This window comes from Citrus sinensis, chromosome 9, assembly GCF_022201045.2.
Source record: "Citrus sinensis cultivar Valencia sweet orange chromosome 9, DVS_A1.0, whole genome shotgun sequence".
Classification (NCBI taxonomy): domain Eukaryota; kingdom Viridiplantae; phylum Streptophyta; class Magnoliopsida; order Sapindales; family Rutaceae; genus Citrus; species Citrus sinensis.
The window spans coordinates 1,735,509-1,763,506 of record NC_068564.1 but is presented as its reverse complement, the minus strand read 5'-3'; the positions used below and the strand labels follow the sequence as shown (position 1 = coordinate 1,763,506).

The following is a 27,998-nucleotide window of genomic DNA, read 5'->3' as shown; positions in this document are numbered from 1 at the left end:
AATAATGTTAATTTGAAGAAAATAAAAAGATAAAAATAATAATAGTGTACTTGTGCACGATATTGTCACAAGTTATAGAGATGAGTAATAATGTTAATTATTAAATATTATTTAGGTAAGGATAAAAATAATTAATTAAATAGAAATATATTAGAAAATATCTTTTAATAATATCATTCAGACTTTTAGATTAAGTAAAAACTAAAAAAATTAGTTTAATAACTTAATGATTGAGAATTTTTATTAAGTTGATAAAAACATAAACAGCCTCTTAGACATTGATCCTAATTATGAAAACTAAAATCAACTCAAGAATATAATTTATAAACTTCATAAAATTAGATTAAAAATTGAGGTAATAAATGGACTCTTTTCTTTACTAATGGAAATGTGTGGCTTGCAACATCATTATTATTATCAGTTAATTATTACAAAAATACTTATAATAACCTTGAAATTTAACCCCCAAAAAGAAAAAAAAAAACTTGAAGTTTCAAAATAAGTATGATATACAATTTTAACGGTCTTATAATTTCAGTTTCAGATTCGTTTAACGAATTTCCCTCCAAATTTGGGGTAGTTTTGTCTTTTCAAAATTTCCTTCATAAAATTCATTTTTCTCGCATCGCTGCAATCGAAAATCGATACATCTCTGAATCGAAAAGACCCCCACCTTGAAAAACAAAAATGTCATAAAAAAGAAACACAAAAGCAAATCAAATGGACGACGTTGATCGACTCTTCCAATGCTTCAAATGCGGCATCTCTCCTCCACGTAAGCTCCTCTTTCATCCCTCAATTTCAATTAAAACGCACAAAATTAGGGCTTTCACTTGAGCTTTTTAAATTCACAGAAATTTCATTACAGCTTTGGCGATTACAACTGTTTGTGTGTTTCTTTAAAAGCTTTCAATGTAGTTATTTTCATGATAGTTTTACTCAATTACAGTTAATTTTTTGATTATCGAGGAATTTAAACTTAGTTTTCTTCATTTTTGCATAACTTATAGTTCATTGATATAGTAATTTATCCCCCTTTTTTTTTCAAATTTATTTATTTATTTATTATTGCTTTTTGGGAGAATTGCGTGGGATATACCTCATTTCCTCCAAAATACCTAATATATGCTTTAAATTATAACACTCTTAAATTTTACACATATATAAAATCAGTGAAAGTACAAAAATAGCCTCAATTAAATTCTCATAAAACTGAACTCATATCCTCAAAGTCGGATAAATAGTTGAGAATACTCAACTTTAACTGAACCATGCACAATTAGTAATTCAACATAAATTCTTGTATTTTTCATATTAGTTAAGTAAATAGTCGAGAATACTCAACTTTAATTAAAATGAAAAATTGTTTGGAGAATTCTTTATATTTTTATGTGAGTTGAGTAAAGAGTCGAGAATATTCGACCTTAAATTAACCTTGCCCAAGTATTCATTTAGCAAAAATTCTCGACTTTTCATGAAACTCTAGTAACTAGTGGAGAATATTCAGCTTAAATTGAAATAAAAAAAAATCCCTTTCAATTAAGTCGGAAAAAAAGTCAAGGATACTCAACCTTAATTTAACTTTATCTAAGTATTCAATCAGCAAAAATTCTCGACTTTTCGTGAAAGTCTGGTAATTAATCAAGGATACTCGACTTAAATTGAAATAAAAAATTCCCTTTAATTAAGTCGGGTAAAGAGTCAAGGATACTTTACTACTAGGCTTACTCTTACTCAACATATTTCTCGACTTAATACCCGACTTATATCATAATTGACTTGACTTACTTCACTTGCGTACTTGACTTCCCGCTCGACTAGATACTCGACTTGCTCAATTCCCTTACTTCACTTCTTGCTCGACTAAATACTCGACTTTGTACTCAACTTCTTCCTGAAATGATTTTTCAATCACTTACAACTTAAATTAATGCCTTAAATCCCCACATTTTATGCAATAGTGCGGTGGATGTGTAAGCACAAAAATGAATAATGTATAATTAAACTCATAAATCATCAGCAAATATACTTGTAATGGAATCAAATCAAACCCTAAGTATACAAAATGTTTACATTTCAAACATACATTATCCACCACTTGATAATGCACCTTTTGAAGAGTTTATATTTATCAAAAACCTTTATAGTGGAGGTAAGAGATGAAATAAATGGTGAGAGGAAGAAACTAAGAGAGGAAGAAAATGTAGATAAATAGTTTTTTTAAGGATATTTTTTACGTTTTCCACCTTCATGAGGCACATGTATGTAATAGGGTATAGATTTGATATTTAGGGGCAAATGGGGTATAATTAAATAAAAAACCCGAACTTTTCTGTATGTGTGTTTTCAGCATCTGCTTTGAGAGAGAGGAAAAGAAGTAAAAACAGATTGAAGCAAGATTGTTCAAAACAAGAGGTAGCTTCATCGTCTGGCCTTTTCTCTCCTGGATCAGCCGGCAATGGACATAAAAGTGCAACTGATGTACACTTCAGCTCGGAAAAAGTATATAATCTCCATTATAGTTTGTAGCTTTTCTCTGAATGAATGAATTTTAATTGTAAGGGAATGATAAACTTGCTTGCTTAGAGTTTGTTTCTTTGAGTTAATACCAAATGCTGAAAGTTTTTGTAAATCCATCTTTGATGTTTTTGATCTCTATTCTGTTACAGAATTTTGATTGAATTTTGTATCTCTGTTCCTTCAGCTTGGTTCATCAACTGTTAAAGCAAAATGTTCTAACAGTGGGAAGCAGATTTCTCCTGTTGTATTTTATGGGACTCCACATGGTGTGCCTCCCAAAAGACCATTGAGCTTATTGCGATTATTGCGTGAAATACGTGTTGATCTCTCTAAAGAAGATTCATCAAACTTGGGGTATTTGTGCAACTCAACTTCTGCCCTTTTCTGCTTCAAATATATTTCAAATACTGTAGGCAACGGCTTCAGTATGTCTGTCTTAGCTATCTGTATGTTTGCTTAGGAAGGAAATATGGGCGACATTTCCAAGGCAGAATGAAGCAATTATGTTTGCAAAAGGTCATGCTAATGTACGTATATTTAGTTATCAAGACCACTATAATGGGCAAAGGAGGTTTCTGGTTTCAACATACAAGGAGTTCTGGCAGAGGTTCTCTTTAATGACATTTTCTTGTGTAGTTATTCTTGTCAATGTTGTATATATATATATATATATTTAAATTTCTCTGCTTGTGCTGATCGTTTCAATTTCAGGTACAAAAGAATGGATTCAAAATTTCGCCACCATTATGAAGTTATTCAGGAGGTAAAAATTGTCGGGTATTCCTTTCATAAATGAAAACACATCTGCACCCCTACATATGATAGCAATCAGCGAATGTCAAGGATACAAGAAACAAATTCCTGCCACTTTTTTATGATATTGTTAGAATCGACTAGGGAACTGTACAGGGATCAAATTTTGCTAGTCAATAATTGTGTACATTTTATATATGCATAGGAATGTATAAACAATAAATTTTATCTCAAATGGAAGCATCAAGTGTTACAGCCAAACCCTTGTGTGATTAAGCCACTGCCATCACTTCTGCATTCCATTGTTGTATTAACAGAACTAGTATTTTTGCTAAATTTCTTACGCTTCGACGGTGTATTGCTTCCAGGGTTTACCATGTCATCTGTATTTTGATCTGGAGTTCAATAAGAGAGTCAATCCCCAAAAACATGGAGATGAAATGGTTGATATCTTGATATCAGTCACTCTGGAAGCGTTGTTTGACAAATACTCTATTAAGGGAGATGAAGACTGGATAGTAGAGCTTGATTCCTCGACCGAAGGTTTGGTGTTCTATTTGGTTCACAGTACATAGTCTCTCATTTTATGTGAAATGTAGTTTGTGCTTAACTAATTATGAAAGGACAAGCTTGATAGAAGTATTCAGCTCTGCATTTAATTTTATGATGAACTAAGTTGTTTTGGTTAATTATTTTTACCACGGCTACTCAAGTGCAGAAAAATTCTCGCGTCATCTAATTATTCGCATACCAAAGACTGCTTTCAAGGACAACTCACATGCAGGTGCATTTGTTGCTGAGGTATGCTGTAGCCAATAAAAAATATCAATTGTTTCTATTTAAAATTTCTAAAATCTATCTAGAGAGTAAAGATGGCTGTTGCAACTGCATAATTTATGGTTCATTTTAGCATACTAACTGTTTGAATATTCTTTAAGAGATTGTTAGTGTAATGCTTCTATGGTATATGCAAAATCTAATTTTTCTTTAGCTTTGTTTTTTTTACCGGATGTCTCCAAACAGACTTTAGTTTTGTTTTCTTTGGCTGCTAGAAAGAGAATCTGCGTAGTTGCTACAACATTCTCTTTTCATTGAAATTTCAACTATTGTCACTATGTGATCACGTATTATCAGATATGCGCTCGGATAAAAAGTGCAAGGGAGAGGGAAGCAAAATTTGAAAGCCTGTTTGTAATGAAGGATTCAAGCTCTACTGAGTCTGAGAGCGAACTTTTTGTGGACACTGCTGTCTATTCTAGAAATCGTTGTTTTCGTATAGCTTTATCTTCGAAGGCAGGGAAGAAGTCTTTCCTTTTACCCTCTGAGCGTTTCAAATGTAAGGGCATGGTATGATTCTCATCTACTTAACTTTTTCTAGTTTTACTAGTTATCACGTGATTTTTCCTTTTCATTTAATTATTAATCAACACTATAGTTTTGTAGATGCTTTTGTACACTTGTAACCTTCACAAAAAAATTTAGTGATTCCTTCAGAATAGTAAATATTTGTGAAATTACTTCATAAGTAGATGTGTAGGATGACATGCCATCAAATTTATGCGGGCTTGTCGACCATCACTTAAATAATAATCCTAATTTCAGATGGAGAGCTGCCTCTTTTCATAGGTTTTCGAGTGATTTTTGTTTCTCTGACATTTGGCATGCTAATAAATCATTGAATTACAGTGTGAAGAAGACATGTTCATGGCATCTTTGATATGCAATATGGATGCTGACTGTGAGAAACTTTTAGTTTGCAAAATGGAGTTAGATTGTGTTAAGACCCTGCAGTTTGATACAGAGGTACCTTTGGACTCTGCATTAGTTTCACTGTTGAGCTACCTTATAATATGCATAAGCTATGGATCAAAATGCAATCTATTCACCAGTGAAATTCGTTCTGGTGCAGGTTCATGATAACTTGGGAAAATATTGTCGTGCTTCTCAAGAATGTGCTTTGAGTGCTTGCTCAAGTGTGGGAAAGTCGCCGTTCCCAGCTCTAGACAAATTTGTTGAATGTATTGCTTCGACTGGAAATGATCCCGGTACTGTCATGTCAATCTCCTATTCTGACGTTTGGGGCATTTAATTGAGTACCCTATGGTGGAATTACTTATCGTTTTTTATTGTTCATTAATATAACCACTGATTGCATGTTTGTGGTAGATAATTGTTCATAGGTTGGCTTGAATTACATGGTTAAGTAGACTCTTCGGCAGAGGGTGGGTTCAGACAGTGATTTCTTAAACTTTGTCTTAAGGATATGGTTGTGGTGGATAATTGTTCATAGGTTAGCTTGAATTACATGGTTAAGTAGACTCTTCAGCAGAGGGCGGGTTCAGACAATGATTTCTTAAACTTTGTCTTATGGATAGGTTTGTGGTGTTTTTCTTGCTATTCATGTAAGCTTTACTAGAGAAATAGAATACCGATGGGATTCAGCGTCAATGATCTTTACTTTTGCGTAGAAAAGGTGGCTTCTTTTCCTTTTCTCTTTCCTTGCCTTAACAATGTTGTCACAGAATAGTATAGGTAACAGATGCATTCTCCCTCATTTACTTTGTCATCCTGCTGATAATTTGCTGAAATATAGGGAAAATTCGAAGCTGGTATTGGTTCTCAGAGTATGGACTGATTGTCTACAGCATGTCAAGAAATAGATACTGTGAGCGAATTGGCAGAGAGCATAAAAGCAATCATGGTAAATCTTATTTATTTTGTATCTGTTAGTTGTCATGATACCACATTTCTCTTGTTTGACCACTTTGATTATCAACAAGATGCTCAATATTTTCATCTGCGTATGAGATGGAGATTGATACAAAACAAAATTTAATTGGCACAGTTATGTATGTTGTTGATCTGCGGAGAGCTGTTTATTATCAGAAATGCCATGATCCAGATTGCAGAGGTGCAACATTTGATCTTTCGTCAATTTATTAATGTTCATATCCTTCCAATATCTTGATGATTCATTTGAAATTAATATTATTAATGGCACCAGGTTACCGATCTCCACTTCGTCCAATCCCAATGGACCCCATCCCCGATCTTCCGTTTTCCTCTGATTCGGAGCATATGGTGCATCATGGAGGGTCTTCACATAATAACACCGAATACCAATTTGTGAAAAATTATGAGAAACATGATTTGCTTTATGATGATGAACGTGATACTGAGAGCTATTGTAAAGATTCATGGTGGATTGAAGCCGTTAAATTTGCAAATGATGTTGAAAATAAGAAGATGACATGCGAGCTCGGCAATCTGGTTAGTTTACTTAAAACTTATTTAGCTCTTTTATTTCCACTTTAGTTGATCTCCACTTGATGTCCATCTCATGTATATAAAATAAGCGAATTTTGTGTAGAGAGAATAAGCCAAAACCACGCATTCTTGTACCTGGTAGCCAGATAGGATGAATAATGCAATACCTGTGACCATGAAGGAGGTTAAAAAGTGATACTTCCTAGTGTCTCATAAGATCTTGCATTGAATAATGGAAGCTTTCCAGCCGTATTCTTTTTTTGAAATTAAGTTTGATACTTCCTGTTATGTAAAAAACAGGCGAACAATGATGACGAAGATGATAACTGGTGGATGGTGGTAGAACAAACTGCATCCCATGCTGAACTTATGTACTGCAGTTAATTTAAACATTCAGGTTTTGGATTGGTGACATAATCAAAAATGGAAAGCTGGCTCTTCTGCTGAGTTTTTCTATTGAAGGATAAAGTGATAGAAGTGACAAGTAGAACGCCTAACTGCTTATGCTGCAAGCCATGTTGGGTTTCTGTGGAAGTAACTTGTCATAGGAGCAAAGGGTTTGTATATAACATTGTTGGGTTTCTGTGGAAGTAACTTGTCATAGGAGCAAAGGGTTTATATATAACATTATAACATCATCTGCATGCCAATTTCAGGAAGTCCAAAGGATTTGCATGTTCTGCTTGTAGAAAGCGCCATGACAACGAATCTTATGCAACAAAAATGAATACAAGTTGCAGTTTTTTTGTTGTTTTTTTTTGTGTTTGAAATATTATAAAGCCAGTTAAGTTCTTCAGAATTCCCCACTGTATATATTATGTATATGAATTGTAATAATTGTACCATTCTTTTAAACAATTCCTGTTCTTAAATCGTAATCCAACCACCAGGCATTGGCAGTTGCATTCACGACTGACTGGAACGGAAGTTATGCATATTTTCGAATTAGGCATACAATAGCATTAGAAATGTTCTTGGCTTATTGCCTTAATAGCTCACACTAGTTACTACGCACATTCGACACACGTCACTCCCCATCACCAGAGCGAAGATACCCAACCCAGTACCCACTGCTTTTATTTGCATTTTCTGATACAATTAAACACCAAGTCTTGGTCTTCTCGGCGTTTTCCCACAAAACTTTATTTCCTCTCTTCAATTCCAATTTTAAAGTATCATCAATGGCTTCAACATCCAACTTCACCAAAAATCAAAATCCAAACAACCCAAAATCCCCAATCTTTATCTCCGCCGACTCACTTCACTCAATCCTCTCGCACAGCTCTCTGATCCAACACTTCCACTCATCTCTCCCAAAGCTCTCACCCACAATCCAAACGCCAATCCGCCAAAACTACGCCGTTTCGCCACCCTCCTCTCTCCTTCTCATGCCTTCCTGGTCCTCTTCCCCTTCACTCCCTTACATAGGCGTCAAGCTTGTCACGTCCTTCCCGCAAAACTCCTCGGTAAACTTACCGGGGATTCACGCAAGTTACGTGCTGTTTAGTTCAACGAATGGGCAAACTTTGGCCTCTATGGATGGCACTGTATTGACCCTTTATCGAACAGCTTGTGTATCTGGGTTAGCTTCAAAGATCTTGGCCAGAAACGACAGCAAAGTGCTTGTTATGATTGGTGCTGGCAATTTGGCTACCCATTTGATCAAGGCACATTTGGCAGCAAGGCCCAGTTTGAAGAGAGTGATAATTTGGAACAGGACTATGAAGAAAGCAAGTGATTTGGCTGAGCATTTGAGCAAGCATGGGGATCATAATGGAGTGTGTTTTGAGAGTAATGAGAACTTGGAGGAAATTCTTCAACTGGGTGATATTGTGAGCTGTGCAACTAATTCTGAAGTGCCATTGGTGAGAGGTGGGAGATTGAAAGTGGGAGCTCATTTAGATTTGGTTGGGTCGTATAAGCATACGATGAGGGAATGTGATGATGAGGCTGTGAAGAGAGGTAGAGTGTTCGTTGATAATGAGGCTGCTTTGGTGGAAGCTGGGGAATTGGTTGGTGCTTTTGAGAGAGGTGTGATTAAGGAGGAGGATATTGCGGGGAATTTGGTCGAGTTGATTGAGGGAAAGAAGATGGGTAGGCGAGATGATGACGAGGTTACCGTGTTCAAGTCTGTTGGTTCCGGTGTTGTGGATCTTCTCGCTGCTCAATTGATGTATGAAGCTATGTAAGTGAGGACCGTTAGAATACTTATATTTAGTCAATAATATCAAAGTTATGCTGTAGTATGACTGCTTCTAATTTGTTCACGGAATAAGAGCATATGATTTCCATAACTGGGACTTTCCTGTGATGTCAATGAGCCAGTAGTTCAAAAGGATGGAGTAAATACTTCTGTTACGAGGAAAAAGTTGGAAAAGAATGGGTTCTCATTATACTAGAATCAAAGAAATACATGAGACGACAGATGCAAGAGTTTTTCTTCTTTTCTTCCATTTGCCATAATCAAACCATAATGGACAACAAACGTCCAAAATTAATTGAGACTTTGCAAATTTTGATAATGCCAGCTTCAGCATTCATTTTGATAAGTCTGTTTCCTTTTCTGCGGCTTCTGATGGATCCTAGGGAATAGTAGATCATTAAGCTGTCTCTCAGCACTATACTCCGAAGTAGCCTGTAAAGACAATTTATAAAGCAGAAAGGTGGAAGTTATAGTGGGGAAACCGATTTCTAATATTGGCATATAGTATATTTTAAAATTGTAAAGAAATAAAGAGCCAGTGAATGCGAGTCCATGGAATTATAACCACTGCATGATAACAGGTAACTGGTAAGAATGTGATAACAGGGGCTGCTACGAGGATACTTGACATTATTAACTTAAAATTCAAAGGTATGAGGAAATATGCGGCATTACTTTGTCCAAAAATAGACATATTAAAAACACCATCATAATATACAGTAGTAGATGATTAAATGATGGATGCAAAACAAGCAGCATAAAACTGAAGACAACTAACATACCCGCGTATTAAATGCAAACCGCAATGTTTGGATTTGTGTTCCTGCACAAACTCTCAAGTCAAATCCAATGGAATCTACACCAATAACTGCTTCCTCCTGTGGCAAATTGCAAACTTGTATCAACTAAAGAAACTGGAGAAGTTTAAACAAAAAATTCTTGGAAGGCATAATAGATATTGCATAGTAGTCTCTCTATAAACTAAGATCACAATACCTTTTTTGAATATTTAAAAAAGAAAAGAAAGTTGAAGAAACATTCAGAAATGCATCGCACTATACACACAAATTGCAATAGACTTTGTAAAGGTGCTAGTTACTACATTCAACAAACACCCTAAAAGCTAATAGAATTGGATAGAACTCAACAGGCTAACTACATTTCCAATATTTGCAAAATTAATATATTAATAAGCTGAAATAGTTCAGAAACCTAATTGGCAGGTTATAATGCTTTACCTCAACTTGAATACCCTTAATTCTCCAACAGAGAGATTTAAGGGCCTGAGTGGTCTTTTCTCCACCAGCTTTTAGACGAGATATAATGTTTGCTGCCGAGTGTGCAATAACATCAGGTTGAGCTTTTCTGTAGTCTTCAATGTCAACAGCAGCCTACATAGAAGCAGAACCCCACAATTCCCTTCTTCTTAGTCAAAGTATAAATTTCTAAATATGAAAACAACAGCCCACATAGTAATATTATTATTTTTTTTGGGGGGGGGGGGGGGGGGGGGGGGGATTACACAAAGCAGTATGAATCAATGCTCTCTTGCTTAGCAATTTCATGTCCTATATCCACCCTTAAAAATTACCTGATAAAAAAAATTGTTGGAGGTGAAAAGCTCCCCGATACCAGACTTAGAAAATATTGTGATGTAGGACAGATTGCCCCATAAAATAACAAAGGTAGAAAAAAAAAAAAGAACTACAGCGATAGAGGAACCCGGGGAAACGAAAACACTTTATTCAGTAATTCAACAAAAATATCAAGTCTGCTTAAAAATGAAAAGTGAGGCCCTTTTTGTAATGGATCAATAAAGCAAGAACCGAAAGGGAAAAGAAAACTACTTCCTAGTATTTGATATAAAACCTATGTAAATAAGAAATCTATTTAAGGGTGATCAAATATTACTTAATCACTTGACTTAAATAATAGTCAGAAAATCGTAAAAAATCTATATAAAGATAATTTCTCATTCTGCATCATAGACACTACACAGTCAAAATTCAATTTACTTATCAAAATGTCAAATAACCACCTGTAAGATAATAACAAGTACAAAGAACAAAGAAGCAAACTTCCTACAGTAGCAAGTTCTACTCCACTCTTGTAGCTGATAAATGAATATCCACCATGATCCAAGCAAATATGTGATACTTTAAGCATGTTAAAGCTAACATGTTGCAATGTAAACTGAGATTGACAAACAATTAACAGATCTTTCATGTGCCTAATAAGTAAATAATCATTTCAGTACCTGGTGTGCATGAGCCAAAATCGGCTGAATCTTAGTCATCTCCAACTTGTAAAATGAGGTCCCATTCATAGGCTTATCATCCTTCTTTGACTCCTCTGACCCATTTCTGGATGGCTCTGATTCATTTCTATGACCATTGATTACATGAAGATCCTCTTGATTGTTTCCCACAACAACATTTTTACTATTATCGACATCATGATACTGATTGCTTGATCTATGCCTCTGGATGTCAGAGTGTTCTTCAATTAAGGCAGGCCTTAAAAGGCCCTGGATAGTTATTCCAGCTGGAGGTTGCTCCATCCAATCTATAGGATCATCTGAAATGACCTATGCAAAAAAAAAAGCTCATTCAATACATCAACTACAGTAAATCAAGAATTTTGTTTTAATTATACAAGATGCTGCTATGAGGAAGGAACAAACTCACAGTGAATAACTATAATAACACAATCAATGAGGACACCTTCCTAAAAAATCCTTTCCATTTTGCTTCATCAAGTAATCAAAGAAGTAGAATGAATAATTACCTCAGAAAGCTTTTTAGCGAAATACATTGGATGAGAAGAACGCATAGTCTCCAATTTTGCCCAGTCTCCAAGCATCTCATCTTCATCATCTTCATCTTCGAGAACATTAACCCAATTCTACAAGTAAGAATTTACATATAATGAACAGTTTACATTTATTCTTGAAAAACAAAATCAAATGCACTACAATTATATCTAAAAGGGAAGAAAGAAAAAACATACCTCATCATAATCCTCATCTTCCTCATCCTCATCCTCATCCTCATCCTCATCTTCATCTTCAACATCACTGTCTTCATCATCAATCTCATCAATTCCAAAGTCAATTTCTGATAGACCTGCTAATTCCATTTCCTTGATCATTTCTGTGGTATCGAAGCCTATTATCACTTGCTGCATTGAATACAAACCATATAAGACTTAAAACACTAACAAATATGGATATTGACATATTGTGATGCACCTGGCTAACACATCGTAGTGTGATACCATTATTATGCTTTTAATGGTTTTGTCATTAAGGATGAGTGTTTTAATTAAGGATAAGTGTACCAATTCAAAACCAAAAGGATGAACTTTCTCTTGATACAAAACTGTTCTGTATGTATTCTAAATCAAACTGTCACACAAACATCACCCGATGATTTCATATTAGTGTTCTACTTTACACATGCGTTATATCGGCAGGCAAGTCAATGAGAATAAAATCCATACCACAAAGTTATTTTCTGAAATTAGGCTTTGCAAAATATCTTCCTCATTCTTCACTTGAATGTATATATCTGTAGTGCATCAGACCACACAAATGCTTAAGTTCAGCAAATGTGGAAGAGAAGGGAAAATTGATAGAAGTCAACCTGGGAAAGGTGAACTTCATACATCGGACTTACTTCCATGTTCATCAGTTACATAAGGCAAGTCTGGCCAGATAATATTCTCATGAGCTCCACCATTGGTAAAATCTGTAAACATCAGCGTCGCCGTACTATTCACCTGAACATGGTACACTACCTGCTGCCTTAGCTATGCAAACTAAATAATTTAAAAAGCAGTGCAAACTATTACATAAACTGTCAAAGATTTGAGGGATTAATCCCAAAAGGAGCTATTATTTTCAAGAACTGATGTCAATATGATACCTCAATAATGGTCCTAGAAGTTTCTGCAGCTGTAAGCCTAGCCTCCTCACCGTTCTTCAATGTTGAATCTGCAATGTCCTCAAATGGATGGTAGCTTGTCCTCTCATTCTTCTTTACAGGATCCGAAGCTGATGCTTGAATCCTTTTCTTCGTAACATTGCTTCTCGTTATGCACGGGTTACCATTTAATCTTCGAAATCTATTCCTGCAAGTAGTTACCTTCACATTCATAACTTTCTTTCTTACAATCCAAATCTCTTAATACGAGTCCAAGAAGAATAACACTACACATTCAAACTCTCTGCAAAAGCTGATGTATACAAATTGAATAATAATACTTAATAATGTAACTTTTTAAATTCTTTGAAATGAATAATTATTGCAAAGGCGAAAAAAGAAAAGTAAAAGTTAAAATAAAGCATTACCAAGGTACGTTGGAGCAGCCGGAGGGAAAAGGCCGGCGAGAGGTGACGTGGACACCCGTGACATCTTCGGCGTGGCAGATAGAGCGGGAATCTGCAATTGAAAATGCATGAAAAAAATAAATTCAAAACTTCAGGCGCTGTTTTGGTTGCGAGCTGACAGTTAAAGGTTGTTAGAGAGGGAGGAAAAAGAGTTACGGGATAAGGCTGCGGAGGAGCAGAAATTTGAACCGGCGGGAAATCGGACGGCCAAGGTTGATTCAATCATCATCATCTTTTTTAATTTATCGTTTTATTGCTTTAACTCTGCTGTCTGATCTTGTGGCGCACAAGCTTGCCCTTACTCCCGACGAGTGTGAAGATGAGGTCCTAAGTTTAGGTTCCGTGCAACCACGACCATCGGCATTCACTACAATCGGGCTTATTTAGTGTACACGTGGCAGGGAAGATCCCCTTCAGATATATGATATCCGGGAAGATACCTTTGAGATACGCGTTAAAAAATATTTTTAACCATTTCACTGCGAGAGTCTAAACGCAACGTTTTGGGGCTCTCTCTCCAGTTTAAGGAAAATATGGGATTCAGTTTACTCTCGCTGTTTGGATGATGGTAAAATAAAAAACGCAAGAAAAAGAAAACATTCCCTAGAAAATCAAAACACTGCAAGAGAAGAACATCACCAGACGAAAGGAAAGCAACAAGAAACTTTTCCATCAACTCATTATTATCTCTGCTCTCCACACAGATAATTTTTTTATTTCTCCAACTCTGCAGCTTATTTTTATTCAAGAAATGCGAAATATTTTCATTTGCAAGTGACCAAATAGAGGTTCTAATTAAGAAGTGAGTGCTAAATTCTCCATCCAAGCTGAAAATTAGACTCCTGTTCTAGAGTTTTTTGAATTCTTGGATACTGCTCGTTGTTTTGAAGTGATTTTTTTCTTTTTTCCAGTTAATACGTACTATATATCCGTGCTTGGAAAGTGCGCTTATAGCATTCACAAGCAGATTTTAATTTATGTTTTTGGGTTGTTTTGTGAAAGCAAGATATGCTATAGAAATATGAATGTGCTAAGCATTAATGAAGTTAATGTCTTTGTTTTTGTCAGGATGCTTAGTTTGAGCTATTCTTTGCCTCCCTTCACGAAAATATTTGAACCAATCAAGATTTCCAGAAATGCCAGAAGCCTTGTGGTAAGGTTTTGTTGAATTGGTAAAGACATTAATTTTGATCAATTGATCACGTTGTATCTGTATGCTATGTACGGCCTGCTATAAATTTGTCAATAATCTTCAGGTATGTGCTGCTAGAGGTCCACGACCTAGATATCCTCGGGTATGGAAAGCAAGAAAGAGAATTGGGACAATATCCAAGTCAGCCAAGCTTGTTACTTGTGTAAGCTTAACTAACAGTTAAGGATCTGAATTTGACGCTATCTTGCATCTTGAGATAATAACCAGTTTTAGCTGACTATCATGTAGATAAAAGGATTGTCGAATGTTAAAGAAGAAGTTTATGGGGCTCTTGACTCCTTTATTGCTTGGGAATTAGAGTTTCCATTGATTACAGTAAAGAAAGCATTGAAGACTCTTGAAAATGAAAAGGATTGGAAAAGGATAATTCAGGTACTAACAATTTGCAATCCTTTTTATTGCTTTCTTTTTGTGGATATTTTCATGAAAGATTGTAAGCAAAACAAGGAAAGAACAATGGGCTTGTTGTAGGTGACAAAATGGATGCTGAGCAAAGGTCAAGGGAGAACAATGGGCACCTATTTTTTGCTACTGAATGCTTTAGCAGAGGATGGGAGACTTGATGAAGCCGAAGAACTTTGGACAAAAATATTTTTGGATCACCTAGAAGGCACCCCACGTATTTTCTTTGATAAGATGATTTCTATTTACTATAACAGGGGCATGCACGAGAAGATGTTTGAGGTATTGTTATTTAATCTCATTCTTAAAGTCTAAACTCTGTTATTTCATTTCATGTGTTTTCACAATATTGTCTGTGGTATAGATGAAATATTTTAGTGTTGAGTTTCATGAGTAATCTCAACTTAATTGTTTGTATTAGTGAAGTTCATCCATTAGCACTATAGGTGTCCGGCATATTATTGCTCTTTAAACTCTTCCTATAATTGCATGTGCTCGTTGCTCATTGTGATCAACTGATGATCCACATGTGATCTTCCAACTGAGTAAGCTATACTTACCGGTGTTTCTTTATAGGCAGTGGACCATAACTCTTTGCAGAATTCTTTTCCGTACCTGAAACCTCTTGTGGTACTCCAAAAACATGTACCAATTGGATCATAAAATACTACCATAGTGGACTAAAATTCAGTGCATCTCTGTATTTGCAATGCCTATCATCAATATTTCCTGGAAGATCACATGCTATTGAAATGTCATTAACCATAACTCATTATTTCAAATTTCTATTTCCATGATTGGAGTCAGTTCATATTGCATAACCTGTTATTGGTTTTTATATTGGACTCTAAATTCCACTATGTGGATATGTAATTTCCTAGTCATTTACTCTTGTAGATATTTGCCGATATGGAGGAGCTTGGTGTTAGACCAAATGTTTCAATTGTTTCAATGATGGGAAACGCCTTCCAAAAGCTAGGTATGTTGGACAAGTATGAGAAATTAAAGAAGAAATACCCACCACCTAAATGGGAGTATCGATATATCAAAGGAAAGCGTGTTAGGATCCCAGCAAAGCCTAAATATGAATTGGATAGTGCTACAGAAGGCAAGACTAACGAGGTGGAAACTACAAAAAATCCCAATGAGTCATCAGAAGAACCTGAAGCTGCAGCCAATCTAAATGAATCTTTGGAGGAGACTGAAGCAAATACAAAAGAATTGTTGGAGGAAGCTGATGCAATTTCAAATGAAAGTGACATTTCTTCTACGAGCAATGTGCCAGGCTAGTTTGTATCATCATTTACTAGACATTGGTTAGATTCCAAGCTTGCTGGGATCACACTGTGGTATTGAGGCAAAAGAAATCACATTGTATTCAATCCCTGAAAATGTGAGGTTCTGATCACCTAGTCAATTAGGGCGTAAACTAAGACAGCATTTTTTGTTAAGTGCCAAACTTATGTTAGATATCAGTCAGAAATTGTAAGGGTAATTTTTAAAAACCTCTCCTGAGGTTTGGGCTTGTTGCAAGTAGATGGCGAGAATTGATTTATTTGTAAAAAATCCCCTACCGTCAGTTAAGTTTAACATTGACCGTTAGTTGACCATGCAAAGACAATATTACCCTTAACAATAGTTTGTAAACGAAAATAACTAAAAAAAATCAAAATTATTGGTGCAAAAAGCACAAATCCTATTTTTTGACAATTTTATCCTTGTCAATTCTAAAAATTTACAATATCATAGGTAAAGATTATGACTATTTCATTTTTAAATTTTTAATTTTATCTTTCTTGTAGGAATTTTAAGGAAATATTAATAATTTAAAGAGGATTTTTTAATTTTTTATAAGAACTTTAAGAAAATATCAATAATTTAAAAAGTGTAAAATAGCTAATAATTTTGGTTTTTTTTTTAGTTATTTTCGTTTATAAACTATTGTTAAGGGTAATATTGTCTTTGCACGGTCAACTAACGGTCAATGTTAAACTTAACTGACGGTAGGAGGTTTTTTACAAATAAATCAATTCTCGTCATCTACTTGCAACAAGCCCAAACCTCAGGAGAGGTTTTTAAAAATTACCCGAAATTGTAATGACTTTGGTTGACCTACCACAAAAAATTATTGAAAGAGTACTGAACATAGGCTAGGATATTGTTTGAAATATTTGAATTTTGAATTATAGATGCTGGATCAGTGGAGTAGTTTTACTTCAGTCGACTGAAAGAGTACTGTTACTGGGCGGGTTATTTGCACTTTAAATATTATAATCAACGCTCTATTACTTTGTACACTAATCTTTAAATTTTTAGAATTTAAGTTTTACTATATTCTTAGCCCACTCTTAAAATCTACTATTAATCTACAATGAGAGTACTCCAGTGTCAATCTAATTCTCTTCTATCTAATTGCACTCCACTACTATTTTTTCCTTTCCTTTCTTTTTGCTTCTAAAATTGCTGTTACTTTTTTTTTTTTTTTTAAAAAAAAAAAAACTCAATTTTTGTAAGGGTTTGATTATGTTGGAGTTCATTTATGGTGGAGCACGAATCTCAGTCACATATGTAAAGTGATAAATAATAAATAATGAGTTATAATGAATTTTTTACTATTTATCACTTTGCGTATATGGCTGAAATTCATGCTCTATTGGTAAACTCTAACATAACCATAGTCTTTTTGTAATCATATATGCATGCGTGGGCAATTTCTTTCAGTGCAGTTAACTAATTATTTGATTAGCCATGATGTTGAAGTGGTAGGTTTAAGGTTTAAAACAAAGGATAATCATAAATAAAATGGGTGTGTTTGATGGGGTATCCAAAATAATTATATACATTTAATTATACTAAATTATCATCTGAATGCAAAGTAGACTATAGGTACTTTTATAACAAGAAAAATTCTTAAAATACGAATGTTCATTTTTTTTTTTTTTTTGTTGGATGCAAAATTGCAAATAATCCCTTTTCTTTTCCAATAATGCGTGCCTTTTTTGACTTTTTGTGGGCGTGAAATCCCATGTTGCCAAACCAATAAAGCGGCTGAGAACTGAGTCGACAGTAAACCAACCAGCTAGAAACGATCAGATCAATAACAAGAGAGATGGCTGTCGATGAAGTAGTTACCTTTCCCATGATGGGAGGAGATGGCACTTGCAGCTATGCTCATAATTCTCAGTTTCAGGTATATAAACTTTTTGTTTATGAGTCGTTTCATCTTCTTTTCATTACGTAAAAAATAAAAAAATATATTAAAAAAAGGCATGATGATTATGATTTTATCTTATATAATTAATAATTACAGAAAATAGCATGATTTAGCTAGAAGACTTGTAGTAATTGGAATCGAGTTTAGTATCTTTAATTTACAAGATTAATTGTTCATATCTTTGTAAGAACTAGTACTGTTTTGGCTCAGTGTTGGAGGAATGAAATGAGGAACAGTTTTTAGAAAACTTTAAAAACTCATTAAAAATTAAAAATGCCCAACTAACTTGAACATGCCAAACATATAATCCAACCGATCGTATACATTTTATATGGATATGCGCGAGAACAGAGTACCCCCATTAAAATTGTAGACAACTAATGTTGGTAAGGTCAAGGTAAGTCGGGTAAGTGGGTCGAGTAAGGTCGGGTAAATCTATGGACCAAATAAGCTTGAGTAAGGTAAGGTAATTAAGGTCGGTTTTAGCACAAGAGAATTATGATAGTTTCTCAGTCATTTTAAGCATATAAAGTTTTGTATATCCAAAATCATTGCCGGGTATGAGATGTGATTTTAGTAGAAAGTTAATTGTTTTTGGCAGTTATAATTAGCAGTAGATTGTAAGACTTCTTTCTTTACATGTACTTTGCACTCGTACACAAAGTTGACAAACAAGCTTATGGCTGCAGAGAGGAACAGTGGATGCTGCAAAGGAATTGGTCAGAGAGGCCATAGTTAATAAGCTTGATGTGGGTAGCTATGGATATGATAATTCCTACACAGTTAGGATTGCAGATTTAGGCTGTTCTGTTGGTCCTAACACCTTCATTTCCGTGCAAAATATCATAGAAGCTTTAGAGTTCAAGTTCCAAAACCTTTCACTTCCTGTGCCGGACTTCCAAGTTTTCTTCAATGATCACACTGAAAATGACTTCAACACTCTATTTAGAACTCTCCCTCCTCGAAAATACTATGCTGCTGGAGTGCCGGGTTCTTTCCATGGCCGTTTGTTTCCCAAATCTACATTACATGTTGTAAACTCCTTCAATGCAATGCACTGGCTCTCCAAGACTCCAAAAGTTAATATGCTAGAAAAATCTCTTGAGTGGAATCAAGGAAGTATCAAATGCACAAGGTTCATGAAAGGAGTGCATGAGACATTTCAAGCTCAGTTCAGGAGCGACTTTGAGTCCATTTTGAATGCTAGAGCCGAAGAACTTGTGCCTGGAGGATTGATGGTCTTTTCATTAATTACTGGACCAAGTGGGATCCCTTTCGCTGATACCGTTCAGGGAGCAACATATAACTTTCTCGGATCTTGCCTTTGGGATTTGGCCAAGATGGTGTGTGTGAAGACAAATTCATCTTTAATTCATGGTACTTGATACATTGATATATATAACTATCAAATTGCTTTTCTGAATGCAGGGTGTGATTAGCGAAGAAAAAGTATGCACTTTCAATGTGCCCGCATATTTTCCATACGTGGAGGAGCTGGAATCACTTATACAGAGAAATGGGCATTTCGCTATGGAGAGGATGCAGCAATTGGATCAGCCAATGAGGCACAAAACGTTCCCTGCTCAATTCTACTTGTCACACTTGAGGGCTGTCTTAGGGGGACTCATCGGGAAGCACTTTGGAGAAGAGCTTTTGGAAAATATATTCAACCATATCAACACAAAGGAAGCAGAGATTCTGTCCATCCACAATGGGAAACTGCATAAAGAGATTGAAGTTTTTGTCGTCCTCAAACGCATATCAAAGAACTAGATTACCTTCAATTAAAATGCTTGTTGCTGTCGGATGTTGCTTTGCTTTCTTATGTTGCAAAAATGTTTTCTATTTTCCTCGGACGCATCTATATAACATTTGTTGCATTGTGTGATTGGATCAGGATTCTCTCCTGATCTGATCATATTTTGAGTAAATAATTCAATTACTGATTGATTGTTAATAAATTAAAAAATAAAAGAAGTTAAATCTTATTAATTGTTCTATGTTCAAATATATTTATTGTTTATTTATTATTCATCAGTCATTTTCCTAGTGTGACAAATTACTTAATGATTAATGATATTTAATTTACGTTTAAACTATTTATCTTTTACTACCAAATAAGAAGCGGGTTCAACTTCATTAATATATTACGACAAGAGTTAGACTAACAAAAATAAATAAATAAATAAAGAGAGTTTTAATGGTGTTTCAATGATGACAAAAATAAACGTATAATTATGACATATTATAGAGTTAATTGAAATTGATTAAAAAAAATGAGAAAGAGTTTTAATAATGATTTTATAGTAATAAAAATAACTACAGACCATAAGGTACTATAGTATTACTTGAAGATAGTACTACTTAACACTACAACACCACACCATATGAATGTTGTTTTGTCATCATTATATTACGTCAGATTCTTTGATTCAAAAAAAAGGTGAAGGCAAAATAGTTAATTTTAACAACTTGTTAGCCTATTTTAGTAAATCACAAAAACTCTTACCCGAATAAGCACTTCTATAATACCAAAAGGATTGTTTAATTAACTATTATTAATTAGATATTATATATAGTTAATAAAAGATGGAAGATCACTAATTTTCACATATTGAAATTAATATATATTACTTATCTTTTATTATTTTCACAATACCAAAAAATTTGGTAATAAAAATTTTAAAAAAAAAGAGATAAATGAATTAGTCGATCGATAACTTATCTTGAGAATATAAATGATATATTTATTATAAAAAATATTTAAAAATAACAAAAAAGAATAATATGTTAAATTAATCTTTTGTTCACACCTAAACATATATTTTTTTAATTTTAATTTTAATTTCTAGTTTATTAATTTATTTAATTTATAATAAATATAAATATAAATATTTTAAAAAATAATAATAATATTATAAAATTATAGTGTAGTGTTTATTGACTACTAGAAATGTGAAAATAATAAGCGGATATATAGTATGTAATACGTATTAATTTCAAAAGTGAATCGTCAGTCTCCTGTAAAAATATGTGCGTTTGTATAAAATCCAAATAGAAAAAACTCCAACGCCACCAATCCTCTTCCTCTTCTTTTTCAAAATTCTCTTCTGAAAACACATAAAAATTTCACAAAACCAGTAGCCACCCAGCAAAATCTATGGCTTCGCCAGCGGAACCCAACCATCTCCAAAACCAAATATCAAGCTTCATCAACGCGACAACCTCCACTCTTTTCTCTCTCATCACCCCTACCAAAACGACGCCGTCTTCCCAATCCCAACCGTCGTCCGCTCCTGCTTCCAGACTCTGCATCCCGCTCAAATTCGCCGACTCATCCTGCCCCTCCTCCTCAACTCGTTCGCCCGTCGGGTCCGACTCCATCTCGTCCAACTCAGGTGCTTCGTCGTCTGAGTCCTCCAGCTCGGGGTTCCCATCGACGGTCAGGATTTCCGCGATTAATTCTAGTGGGAAAGGCGGTGGGCCCGCCTTCGTGGGCCAGGTTTTTAGCATGTGTGATCTTTCCGGCACTGGGCTCATGGCTGTCTCCACTCACTTCGATATCCCCTTCATTTCTAAAAGGTTTTTGATTCTTCCTCATCTCTTCTACCACGCACGTGTGAATTATGCTTAAGCTTAATTGTATGCCTGCGAATTTTGAAATTAATGATAAGAGTTGAAGTTATTAGAGCATGTTGAGAATAATTTTTTTGTGTGTATGTGTGTGTGTGTATTATTTTCATTTTTTACTCTTTTGGACGAAAATTTCTTTCGATTATAGGACACCTGAGTGGCTAAAGAAGTTGTTTGCAACAATTACTAAGAGTGAAAGGAATGGCCCTGTTTTTCGCTTTTTCATGGATTTAGGCGATGCAGGTATGAATTATCAGTCATTTTATTTTCATTTTCTGTGGTCATGTCCGCGCAATGCCAATTTTTAGTGGTAATCTTGAATATTTCCTCCTTTATTTTGAAATTTTTTTATGATTGCAACAGCCCTCTTCAATTAGTTTTATGGAACTTGATAGAATAAATTACCCTTGTTAAGGAGGCAGATTACAAACTCAAGTCTTTATGTTCATAGTTGACTATATTTCTTGATGGATCTATTAGATGTTAGGTCTATGTGACCTACTTCTTGCTTGTGTCTTCTTATTCTTGATCATTATTTCCAAATTTTAAACTATTTTGCGCTTTGAAATTGATATCACCTTTGTTTGTTTTTTCAGTCACATATGTTAAACAGCTGAATATTCCAAGTGGTGTGGTAGGGGCATGTCGCCTTGATTTGGCATACGAACACTTTAAGGTATTTGCTCACTTGATTAAAGTTATATCTGCTTGTTGAATAGTTGATGTTGGATCATTGGATTTGAATCTAGGATTATAGACCCACCGATTAGCTTATAGGATTCTATTTCTATGAAGCATAGGAAATACTTTATTCGCTCTGTGTTATCATTGGGGAGCTACTAAACGTGATAGATTGCAAATATTAAAATGTAAATACGTTTCTGACTATTTATATGCTAACATGTGCATCCCTACTCATACACCCAAAGCTCAGCATATATTGAACAATTAGGTTCATAAATCTATGTTTGCTCGGCGAATTACTTTGCTCCTGTCAAAGTTTGTATCATGGATATCTTTGTTGTATTTTAATGTTTTTTTAATGTGTGAAACATTGCTTAATACTGTATTTGTCAGCAGAGAAATTTGTTTGTTTCTATTTATCCACCAATTTTTTTTCCTTTATTATGTGCAATGCAGGAAAAGCCTCACTTATTTCAATTTGTTCCAAATGAGAAACAGGTAAATTACAGTGGTATGCTCATGAATTTTGTTTGCCTTCACAATTTTTAATATAGTTTCTCTTGTTGTAAGTTGGCATTCATTTCTAAAAAGAAAGTGTATGCTCTATTAGGTCAAAGCTGCAAACAAACTTCTTAGGACAATTCCAGATAGTGGTAGAAAAAAAAAGGTGGATGGTGTTCCTGTTTTCAGCGCTCAAAATTTAGATATTGCAATAGCTACTGCCGATGGAATTAAATGGTGAGTTCTTTGGCATTTACTATAATTGCAGCTTCTTCAGTGTATCTGGTGCTTATTCCTTCTATTTCTCATATTAGGTATACTCCATACTTCTTTGATAAAAACATGCTAGATAACATTCTTGAAGAATCTGTCGATCAGCACTTCCATGCCTTAATTCAAACTCGACACATGCAACGTCGACGTGATGTCATTGATGACAATTTGGCAGCAGAGGTTGTTGAAGAAATTGGAGATAGTATATGGGAGCCTCCAGAGGTAAAACTTCTTTTTAGTTTGTGGATGCTGAAAGGCAGGTATGACAATAAATTTAGCTTTGGGAATTAAAACTTATTTACTGCTTCGATGCACACACACACACACACACATCATAGATTAATAATCTTGTACTTTTCTTACTCTTGAAACATCAAATTAGATTTTGAAGTTAGAAAGAAATTAAACTTTTGAATTTGTAATAACAGTGTCTTTAGCATCTGTGTATGCTCAGTTTTCTGGGAATAGTTTGGCAAAGGCAAGAAATTCAATATAAAATTGTTATGCTAATGAGTGACAGTATTATCTACAGGTTCAAGAAATGATGGATGAGATAGGTCATCCTGCAATACCTTTAAGTGTTATTTCAAAGGCTGCTGAAATCCAGCTTCTTTATGCTGTTGACAGAGTACTCCTCGGTAATAGGTGGTTGCGGAAAGCTACTGGAATTCAACCAAAATTTCCGTACATGGTTGACTCCTTTGAGAATAGGTACATACTATGCCCCTTTTTGGCAACTTGAATTCTAAGATGGTTGAACACATACCTTCACTCCTTGAAGACTAGAATTTCTTGTGCCTTTATAATTTGATCGTGCAAACTTAAGCTACGCATAAACTCTTTATGTGATGTATGCATAATTGAAAACCTATTTAGATGCAGTTTTTGCATATACATGAATCATCAATATGATTGGTTCCATAATGACAATGTTTATTCTGTTTGCAGGAGTGCAGCTTCTTTCCTAAGAGCTTCTGAGTCAACCAGTTGCCTTGCCAATTCTGAAACAAATAATGGCTCTTCAGATCTTAAATTGGAAGATAAACATCTCGATAAACGTGATCAGAGACCAGATTTTCGGTTTCCTTTTGGAGATTGGTTTAGGCACCTATGGTCAAAGCAAGATTGTGAAGCTCAGGGCAGTTCGTATATAGAATGCACCAAACGGAACTTACAGCTAAATCCATTTCTTCCAAAGGTTACAATGGTGGGCATCTCGACAGGGGAGGCAGGGCAGATGACCAAAGCTAATTTAAAGAAGACAATGGAGAATTTAACAAAAGAGTTGGAACAGACAGATCAGGAAAATGCCACTAGTAGTGGCAGCAACGAGTACATAATTGAAGATAGGGATCCCCTATTTGTAGCAAATGTTGGTGGTTATTATTCTGGTCTGGCAAAGACAGGCTCCGCTCGTTGGGTTCGTGGAAGAAGCAACAACTGAAAGAGCCCTTTATTAACCTATACATTCTTTTGACACAAGTTAGTTGATAAAAATTATTTATGAAATCTGAAAAATAATGTGAGGTGTAAATTATATAATGCAGTGTTCATCAGGTCATATGTGTAAGTGAGGATGTTCAGTCAGATGCAGAAAGTCATTTGCTTGAGCTGGTGTTGCCTATGTGACTTGTAGTTTTGAAAGTTTAGTTATTTTCCATTTTTGTAAACTGAATAGCACTGTTTCTGTGTGATGTTGTTGCCTTGTACAATCCTGTACAACGAGCAACTCTGGTAGTGTACATGAATACAAGATCATTTCGGAGATATGCAGCACTTTTGGCATTTTTTGTTTTTGTTGCAATTAGAGCATGTAGGAAAGATGATCGTTTTATGTTTTTTTATTGCAATTAACAATGTAGGAAGAAGATGAATTGTGGCTCTGTACATACATGGCTTCGAGTTCAGTTTCTTTTGAATGAATCGTTGTTCTGGCTTGGCCTCAAATTCTGCAGTGCAACAAATTCGGCCCTGAATTCTGCAGTGTAACAGAGGCATGATTTGATCTGGAATGTGGATGCCATTATATTTGTTTACAATAATACTTGGTTTGATTACACCAAAGACGTGTCATCTGTATTGCAGCAAAATAAGTAACATACTTGAGTTCAGTTTTCAAAAACAGAAAGTAGCTCTCAACCATCTCCTTTGTCGATAAATGGAGGAACATAAAACTATGCCTGCTGATTTCAAGTAGTCGACGGCCCTCGGCATTTAAATTGCCAAAGTTTCTGAGAGAAAGAATGCTTCTTGTATAGCTGACAGAGTTTATATATATTATCATCTCTTTATTTATATAGTTCAGACCTGTAAACTGAAATAGAAATAAAAACACACTATCAAGAAACTTAAATAAATTGGCCAATAAATAAATAAATAAATAAGGGGGGACTCAATTGATTAATTGTCAAAATTTCTTTTCTTTTTTTTAAACTTTTTGAAAATAACGTAGATTTTGGGTAATTATTTTTCATTCCTCCTTTTATTAGGAAACGAGATTTGTTCATTCGGTGAAACATTACGAGATTTGGATTCAGGTAAGTATAATTTTTTGATTGCCCTCCTCTGTATCGTTTCTTTGTTAAACAGCTTGATTCCGAAGATCATAACAGTTTTTTTTTTTTAATGTTTAAATTGTTACTTCATTGCCCTAAACTACAGAAACAGAGCAGTACCTTAACTCTGAAGTAACTTTTACTTGCAGGAGGCGTGGGTGTTCAATTGAGACGATCGAACACAATGCAAGATACAAACTCCAATGTCGTCTGCGACGTCTTACTGAGGCTACCCGTAAAATCACGTTTGCGTTTCCGATCAGTCTGTAAGAACTGGCGCAACATAATTGATGATCATTCTTTCGCTAGCATGCACTCTGCATCTGCTGCATTCAATTTCAGTGATGATACTGAACCAGAAGTTCTTACTCCACTGGGTCCTTGAAAAACCATGCATTCACTTACATACGGCGATTTCGACAATCCCATCAAACAAAGTAAACATCCAATCTTGGATTTCTCAAAGATTGAAGAAAATTATATCGTCTATTGCGTCGCTTATGGTTTATTGTGCTTTCAGAATCTCGATCATCAAGAGAAAGTGTACTCGTGCAATCCCCTCAGAAGGGAAATTCTAGAGCTGCCAAGGCCTAGTCTCTGTTCGGGTTGGGTGAGGTTTGGAGTAGGGTTTGATCATACAATCAATACGTACAAGATTATTCGAGTGACTGCTAGAAAAGCATTCGACGGTGATTTATACGACAAATTTGAAGTTTACACATTGGGCTCAAATTCATGGCGAGAAGTCTCCCCACCACTTCCCTTTTATCACCATCTGTTCAATAAATGGGGCGTATCTGCGCATGGAGACATACATTGGTTGCTGTATCTCTCGGAAGCTCACGATGGATGATAATATCTTTTGTGCTCAGCAAAGAGAAATTCAACAGGACTCCTCTATATTTTGCGGAAGTGTATAACATGGTTAATCTGAGAGGATCATTAGCTATTTTTGGACGTGCATCCCATTCGCACTTTGATTGTGATTTATTCGTAATGATAGACTACCGCAAGAGAGAATGGGTAAGAGTGCACAGGATCTTTACTACTCAATTTTGCCATCCCTTTGCCTGTGCCAGTGGTGATAGCTTGTTTTTTAGGGGAGATTCTTCGAGTAATTACGTGCTTGTTCTTGATCTTAAGACGAACGGTATCAGCTGGAACCGTCTTTTTCCGAAGGGATGTGATGGAGAAGAAACTGAGACTGGGGAACCGAGTGCTTTTCCTCTTAGAAATGCCAGCTTCACAAGGAGCGTTCTTTCTCTCAGAAACTTTGGGAATTTAGTTGAAGAGATGAGTGGTCCTAGGAGCGGCTTCCTGAAATCAGGATACAAGGTTTATGTCTCTTCACGTACGGTATCAACAAACCAAGAAGATAATAACCTATTCTATTATTAGCTCTTTGAATTTCCCATTGGGATTGAGAATTATTATATATTAACACAACGTTTCCATTCATGTCCCCCTGGTGAAATGAAACTTTATGGGCTTTCAACATATAGTGAGGGTGTTGGAATAGACATATAATTGCACTATAGATATATATATATTCTTTATACTTATATACATGTACTTAAATATGCTTCTTCTTTTTTCTTTTTTTTTGACTTGTCCTATATAGATTATCGAGGCCTTGCATTATGAAACATTATGGATGCCTCCATTTTTTATCTGCTTGTTTTTAATGGCTTTCTCGAAGTGCCAATTTGAAGCTTATACACGTTGAACGCACACATTCATGGCGAGTAATCTCCTTACAATTCCCTAACTAGTGCAGTGGCTCTAGTATTGGCGTAGTCCCTAACCAGTGCAATGGCGCTAGTATTGGCGTACGAAGAGTGATAACTCTGGACATCAAAAAAGAGGAATTCAAAGGTTAAATTGAGAGGATTCTCGGCTATTGTTAGTTATCCTTATGCTACACAAAGTGAGATATGGGTTAAGACAATTTGGGTTAAAGAAAATGTAATGTAATTAGCACTCAAGAGTAGGTAAAACTCCGAATACTGTGTACTAACAGACGTTTCTGGATCGATTTCAGATGCTGTGTACGCGTTCGCGGTCATGGATAGTTTTATGAAACATATAGTAAGCACATGTACGTACTTGTTCTTGATTTTAAAGAAAGAATAGCATTTGGCGCATGCAATGCTTGCGGCAAGAGGATGATCTCTACCCAGCCCACTCTCTCTCTCTTCCTTTTTAACACACTTTCTCTCGTCTTTCTCTCTCTTTAGCATTTTTTCGACAATTAATGTTCAGTTAAACTGGTAGCGTTGTTTCTCTCAGAAACTTGGTGAATTCACTGGCTGAAGCTCGTCTATGTGGCTTCCAGAAGATGATCTGATCATGAATTGATCTTGTTCCTCTTTCTATCTATAGGATCTTTT

The 27,998-nt window shown here is 35.1% G+C and overlaps 6 protein-coding genes across 8 annotated transcripts; 5 read left to right on the top strand and 1 right to left on the bottom strand.

Moving 5' to 3' along the window:
* The first annotated feature begins 516 nt into the window (after positions 1 to 516).
* LOC102625684 (uncharacterized) lies at positions 517 to 7,296 on the top strand. Of its 2 annotated transcripts, XR_003067203.2 has the most exons (15): positions 517 to 775; positions 2,351 to 2,502; positions 2,705 to 2,874; positions 2,981 to 3,127; positions 3,232 to 3,283; positions 3,642 to 3,816; positions 3,992 to 4,074; positions 4,408 to 4,620; positions 4,960 to 5,076; positions 5,183 to 5,318; positions 5,867 to 5,974; positions 6,119 to 6,184; positions 6,278 to 6,543; positions 6,841 to 7,097; positions 7,197 to 7,296. XR_003067203.2 is itself a non-coding variant. In XM_006490559.4 (14 exons), the coding sequence occupies exons 1-14, from the start codon at positions 721 to 723 to the stop codon at positions 6,922 to 6,924; spliced, it is 1,824 nt and encodes a 607-aa protein (XP_006490622.2). In that variant the 5' UTR covers positions 517 to 720; the 3' UTR covers positions 6,925 to 7,296. The 2 variants fall into 2 exon arrangements, 1 of the variants encoding a protein (XP_006490622.2); XM_006490559.4 differs by having other exon boundaries at positions 6,841 to 7,296.
* Positions 7,297 to 7,576: 280 nt separating this feature from the next.
* Positions 7,577 to 8,834, top strand: LOC102625971 (protein SAR DEFICIENT 4). Its single transcript, XM_006490560.3, has one exon. It carries the CDS (start codon positions 7,722 to 7,724, stop codon positions 8,727 to 8,729), a length of 1,008 nt encoding a protein of 335 aa, XP_006490623.2. The 5' UTR covers positions 7,577 to 7,721; the 3' UTR covers positions 8,730 to 8,834.
* A 75-nt stretch (positions 8,835 to 8,909) lies between these two features.
* Positions 8,910 to 13,457, bottom strand: LOC102624943 (uncharacterized protein At3g49140-like). Of its 2 annotated transcripts, XM_006490556.4 has the most exons (11): positions 13,290 to 13,457; positions 13,095 to 13,185; positions 12,670 to 12,874; positions 12,421 to 12,523; positions 12,245 to 12,312; positions 11,753 to 11,923; positions 11,531 to 11,647; positions 11,001 to 11,330; positions 9,982 to 10,134; positions 9,526 to 9,621; positions 8,910 to 9,175 (listed from the first exon to the last, which is right to left on the bottom strand). In XM_006490556.4, the coding sequence occupies exons 1-11, from the start codon at positions 13,363 to 13,365 to the stop codon at positions 9,071 to 9,073; spliced, it is 1,515 nt and encodes a 504-aa protein (XP_006490619.2). In that variant the 5' UTR covers positions 13,366 to 13,457; the 3' UTR covers positions 8,910 to 9,070. The 2 variants fall into 2 exon arrangements, with proteins under 2 accessions (XP_006490619.2, XP_052289017.1); XM_052433057.1 differs by lacking the exons at positions 13,095 to 13,185; positions 13,290 to 13,457 and having other exon boundaries at positions 12,421 to 12,562; positions 12,670 to 12,815.
* Positions 13,458 to 13,681: 224 nt separating this feature from the next.
* On the top strand, positions 13,682 to 16,962 carry LOC102625408 (pentatricopeptide repeat-containing protein At4g21190). The gene is made up of 6 exons (XM_025102757.2): positions 13,682 to 13,935; positions 14,202 to 14,286; positions 14,390 to 14,488; positions 14,575 to 14,718; positions 14,818 to 15,030; positions 15,646 to 16,962. The coding sequence occupies exons 2-6, from the start codon at positions 14,203 to 14,205 to the stop codon at positions 16,036 to 16,038; spliced, it is 933 nt and encodes a 310-aa protein (XP_024958525.1). The 5' UTR covers positions 13,682 to 13,935; position 14,202; the 3' UTR covers positions 16,039 to 16,962.
* Positions 16,963 to 17,656: 694 nt separating this feature from the next.
* Positions 17,657 to 19,954, top strand: LOC102624659 (loganic acid O-methyltransferase). Its single transcript, XM_006490555.4, has 3 exons — positions 17,657 to 17,938; positions 18,652 to 19,305; positions 19,391 to 19,954. The coding sequence occupies exons 1-3, from the start codon at positions 17,858 to 17,860 to the stop codon at positions 19,733 to 19,735; spliced, it is 1,080 nt and encodes a 359-aa protein (XP_006490618.2). The 5' UTR covers positions 17,657 to 17,857; the 3' UTR covers positions 19,736 to 19,954.
* Positions 19,955 to 20,969: 1,015 nt separating this feature from the next.
* LOC102624377 (hypothetical protein) lies at positions 20,970 to 24,820 on the top strand. Its single transcript, XM_006490554.4, has 8 exons — positions 20,970 to 21,544; positions 21,744 to 21,838; positions 22,192 to 22,271; positions 22,736 to 22,777; positions 22,890 to 23,017; positions 23,095 to 23,275; positions 23,586 to 23,764; positions 24,002 to 24,820. Exons 1-8 carry the CDS (start codon positions 21,123 to 21,125, stop codon positions 24,495 to 24,497), a joined length of 1,623 nt encoding a protein of 540 aa, XP_006490617.2. The 5' UTR covers positions 20,970 to 21,122; the 3' UTR covers positions 24,498 to 24,820.
* The last annotated feature ends 3,178 nt before the right edge of the window (positions 24,821 to 27,998 follow it).

Bases quoted from the DNA above. Each gene is read 5' to 3' on its own strand.
- LOC102625684 (XM_006490559.4), top strand. From the start codon at position 721: ATGGACGACGTTGATCGACTCTTCCAATGCTTCAAATGCGGCATCTCT. The intron at 4,621-4,959 runs GTATGATTCTCA...ATTGAATTACAG, and splicing joins GTTTCAAATGTAAGGGCATG to TGTGAAGAAGACATGTTCAT. The intron at 6,185-6,277 runs GTGCAACATTTG...TAATGGCACCAG, and splicing joins CCATGATCCAGATTGCAGAG to GTTACCGATCTCCACTTCGT.
- LOC102625971 (XM_006490560.3), top strand. From the start codon at position 7,722: ATGGCTTCAACATCCAACTTCACCAAAAATCAAAATCCAAACAACCCA.
- LOC102624943 (XM_006490556.4), bottom strand. From the start codon at position 13,365: ATGATGATGATTGAATCAACCTTGGCCGTCCGATTTCCCGCCGGTTCA. The intron at 12,313-12,420 runs GTAAGTCCGATG...GATGCACTACAG, and splicing joins TGTAACTGATGAACATGGAA to ATATATACATTCAAGTGAAG. The intron at 11,924-12,244 runs GTATGGATTTTA...TATTCAATGCAG, and splicing joins TTTCAGAAAATAACTTTGTG to CAAGTGATAATAGGCTTCGA.
- LOC102625408 (XM_025102757.2), top strand. From the start codon at position 14,203: ATGCTTAGTTTGAGCTATTCTTTGCCTCCCTTCACGAAAATATTTGAA. The intron at 14,287-14,389 runs GTAAGGTTTTGT...AATAATCTTCAG, and splicing joins GAAATGCCAGAAGCCTTGTG to GTATGTGCTGCTAGAGGTCC. The intron at 14,489-14,574 runs GTAAGCTTAACT...ACTATCATGTAG, and splicing joins CAGCCAAGCTTGTTACTTGT to ATAAAAGGATTGTCGAATGT.
- LOC102624659 (XM_006490555.4), top strand. From the start codon at position 17,858: ATGGCTGTCGATGAAGTAGTTACCTTTCCCATGATGGGAGGAGATGGC. The intron at 17,939-18,651 runs GTATATAAACTT...TTATGGCTGCAG, and splicing joins CTCATAATTCTCAGTTTCAG to AGAGGAACAGTGGATGCTGC. The intron at 19,306-19,390 runs GTGTGTGTGAAG...TTCTGAATGCAG, and splicing joins TTTGGGATTTGGCCAAGATG to GGTGTGATTAGCGAAGAAAA.
- LOC102624377 (XM_006490554.4), top strand. From the start codon at position 21,123: ATGGCTTCGCCAGCGGAACCCAACCATCTCCAAAACCAAATATCAAGC. The intron at 21,839-22,191 runs GTATGAATTATC...TTGTTTTTTCAG, and splicing joins CATGGATTTAGGCGATGCAG to TCACATATGTTAAACAGCTG. The intron at 22,778-22,889 runs GTAAATTACAGT...ATGCTCTATTAG, and splicing joins TTGTTCCAAATGAGAAACAG to GTCAAAGCTGCAAACAAACT.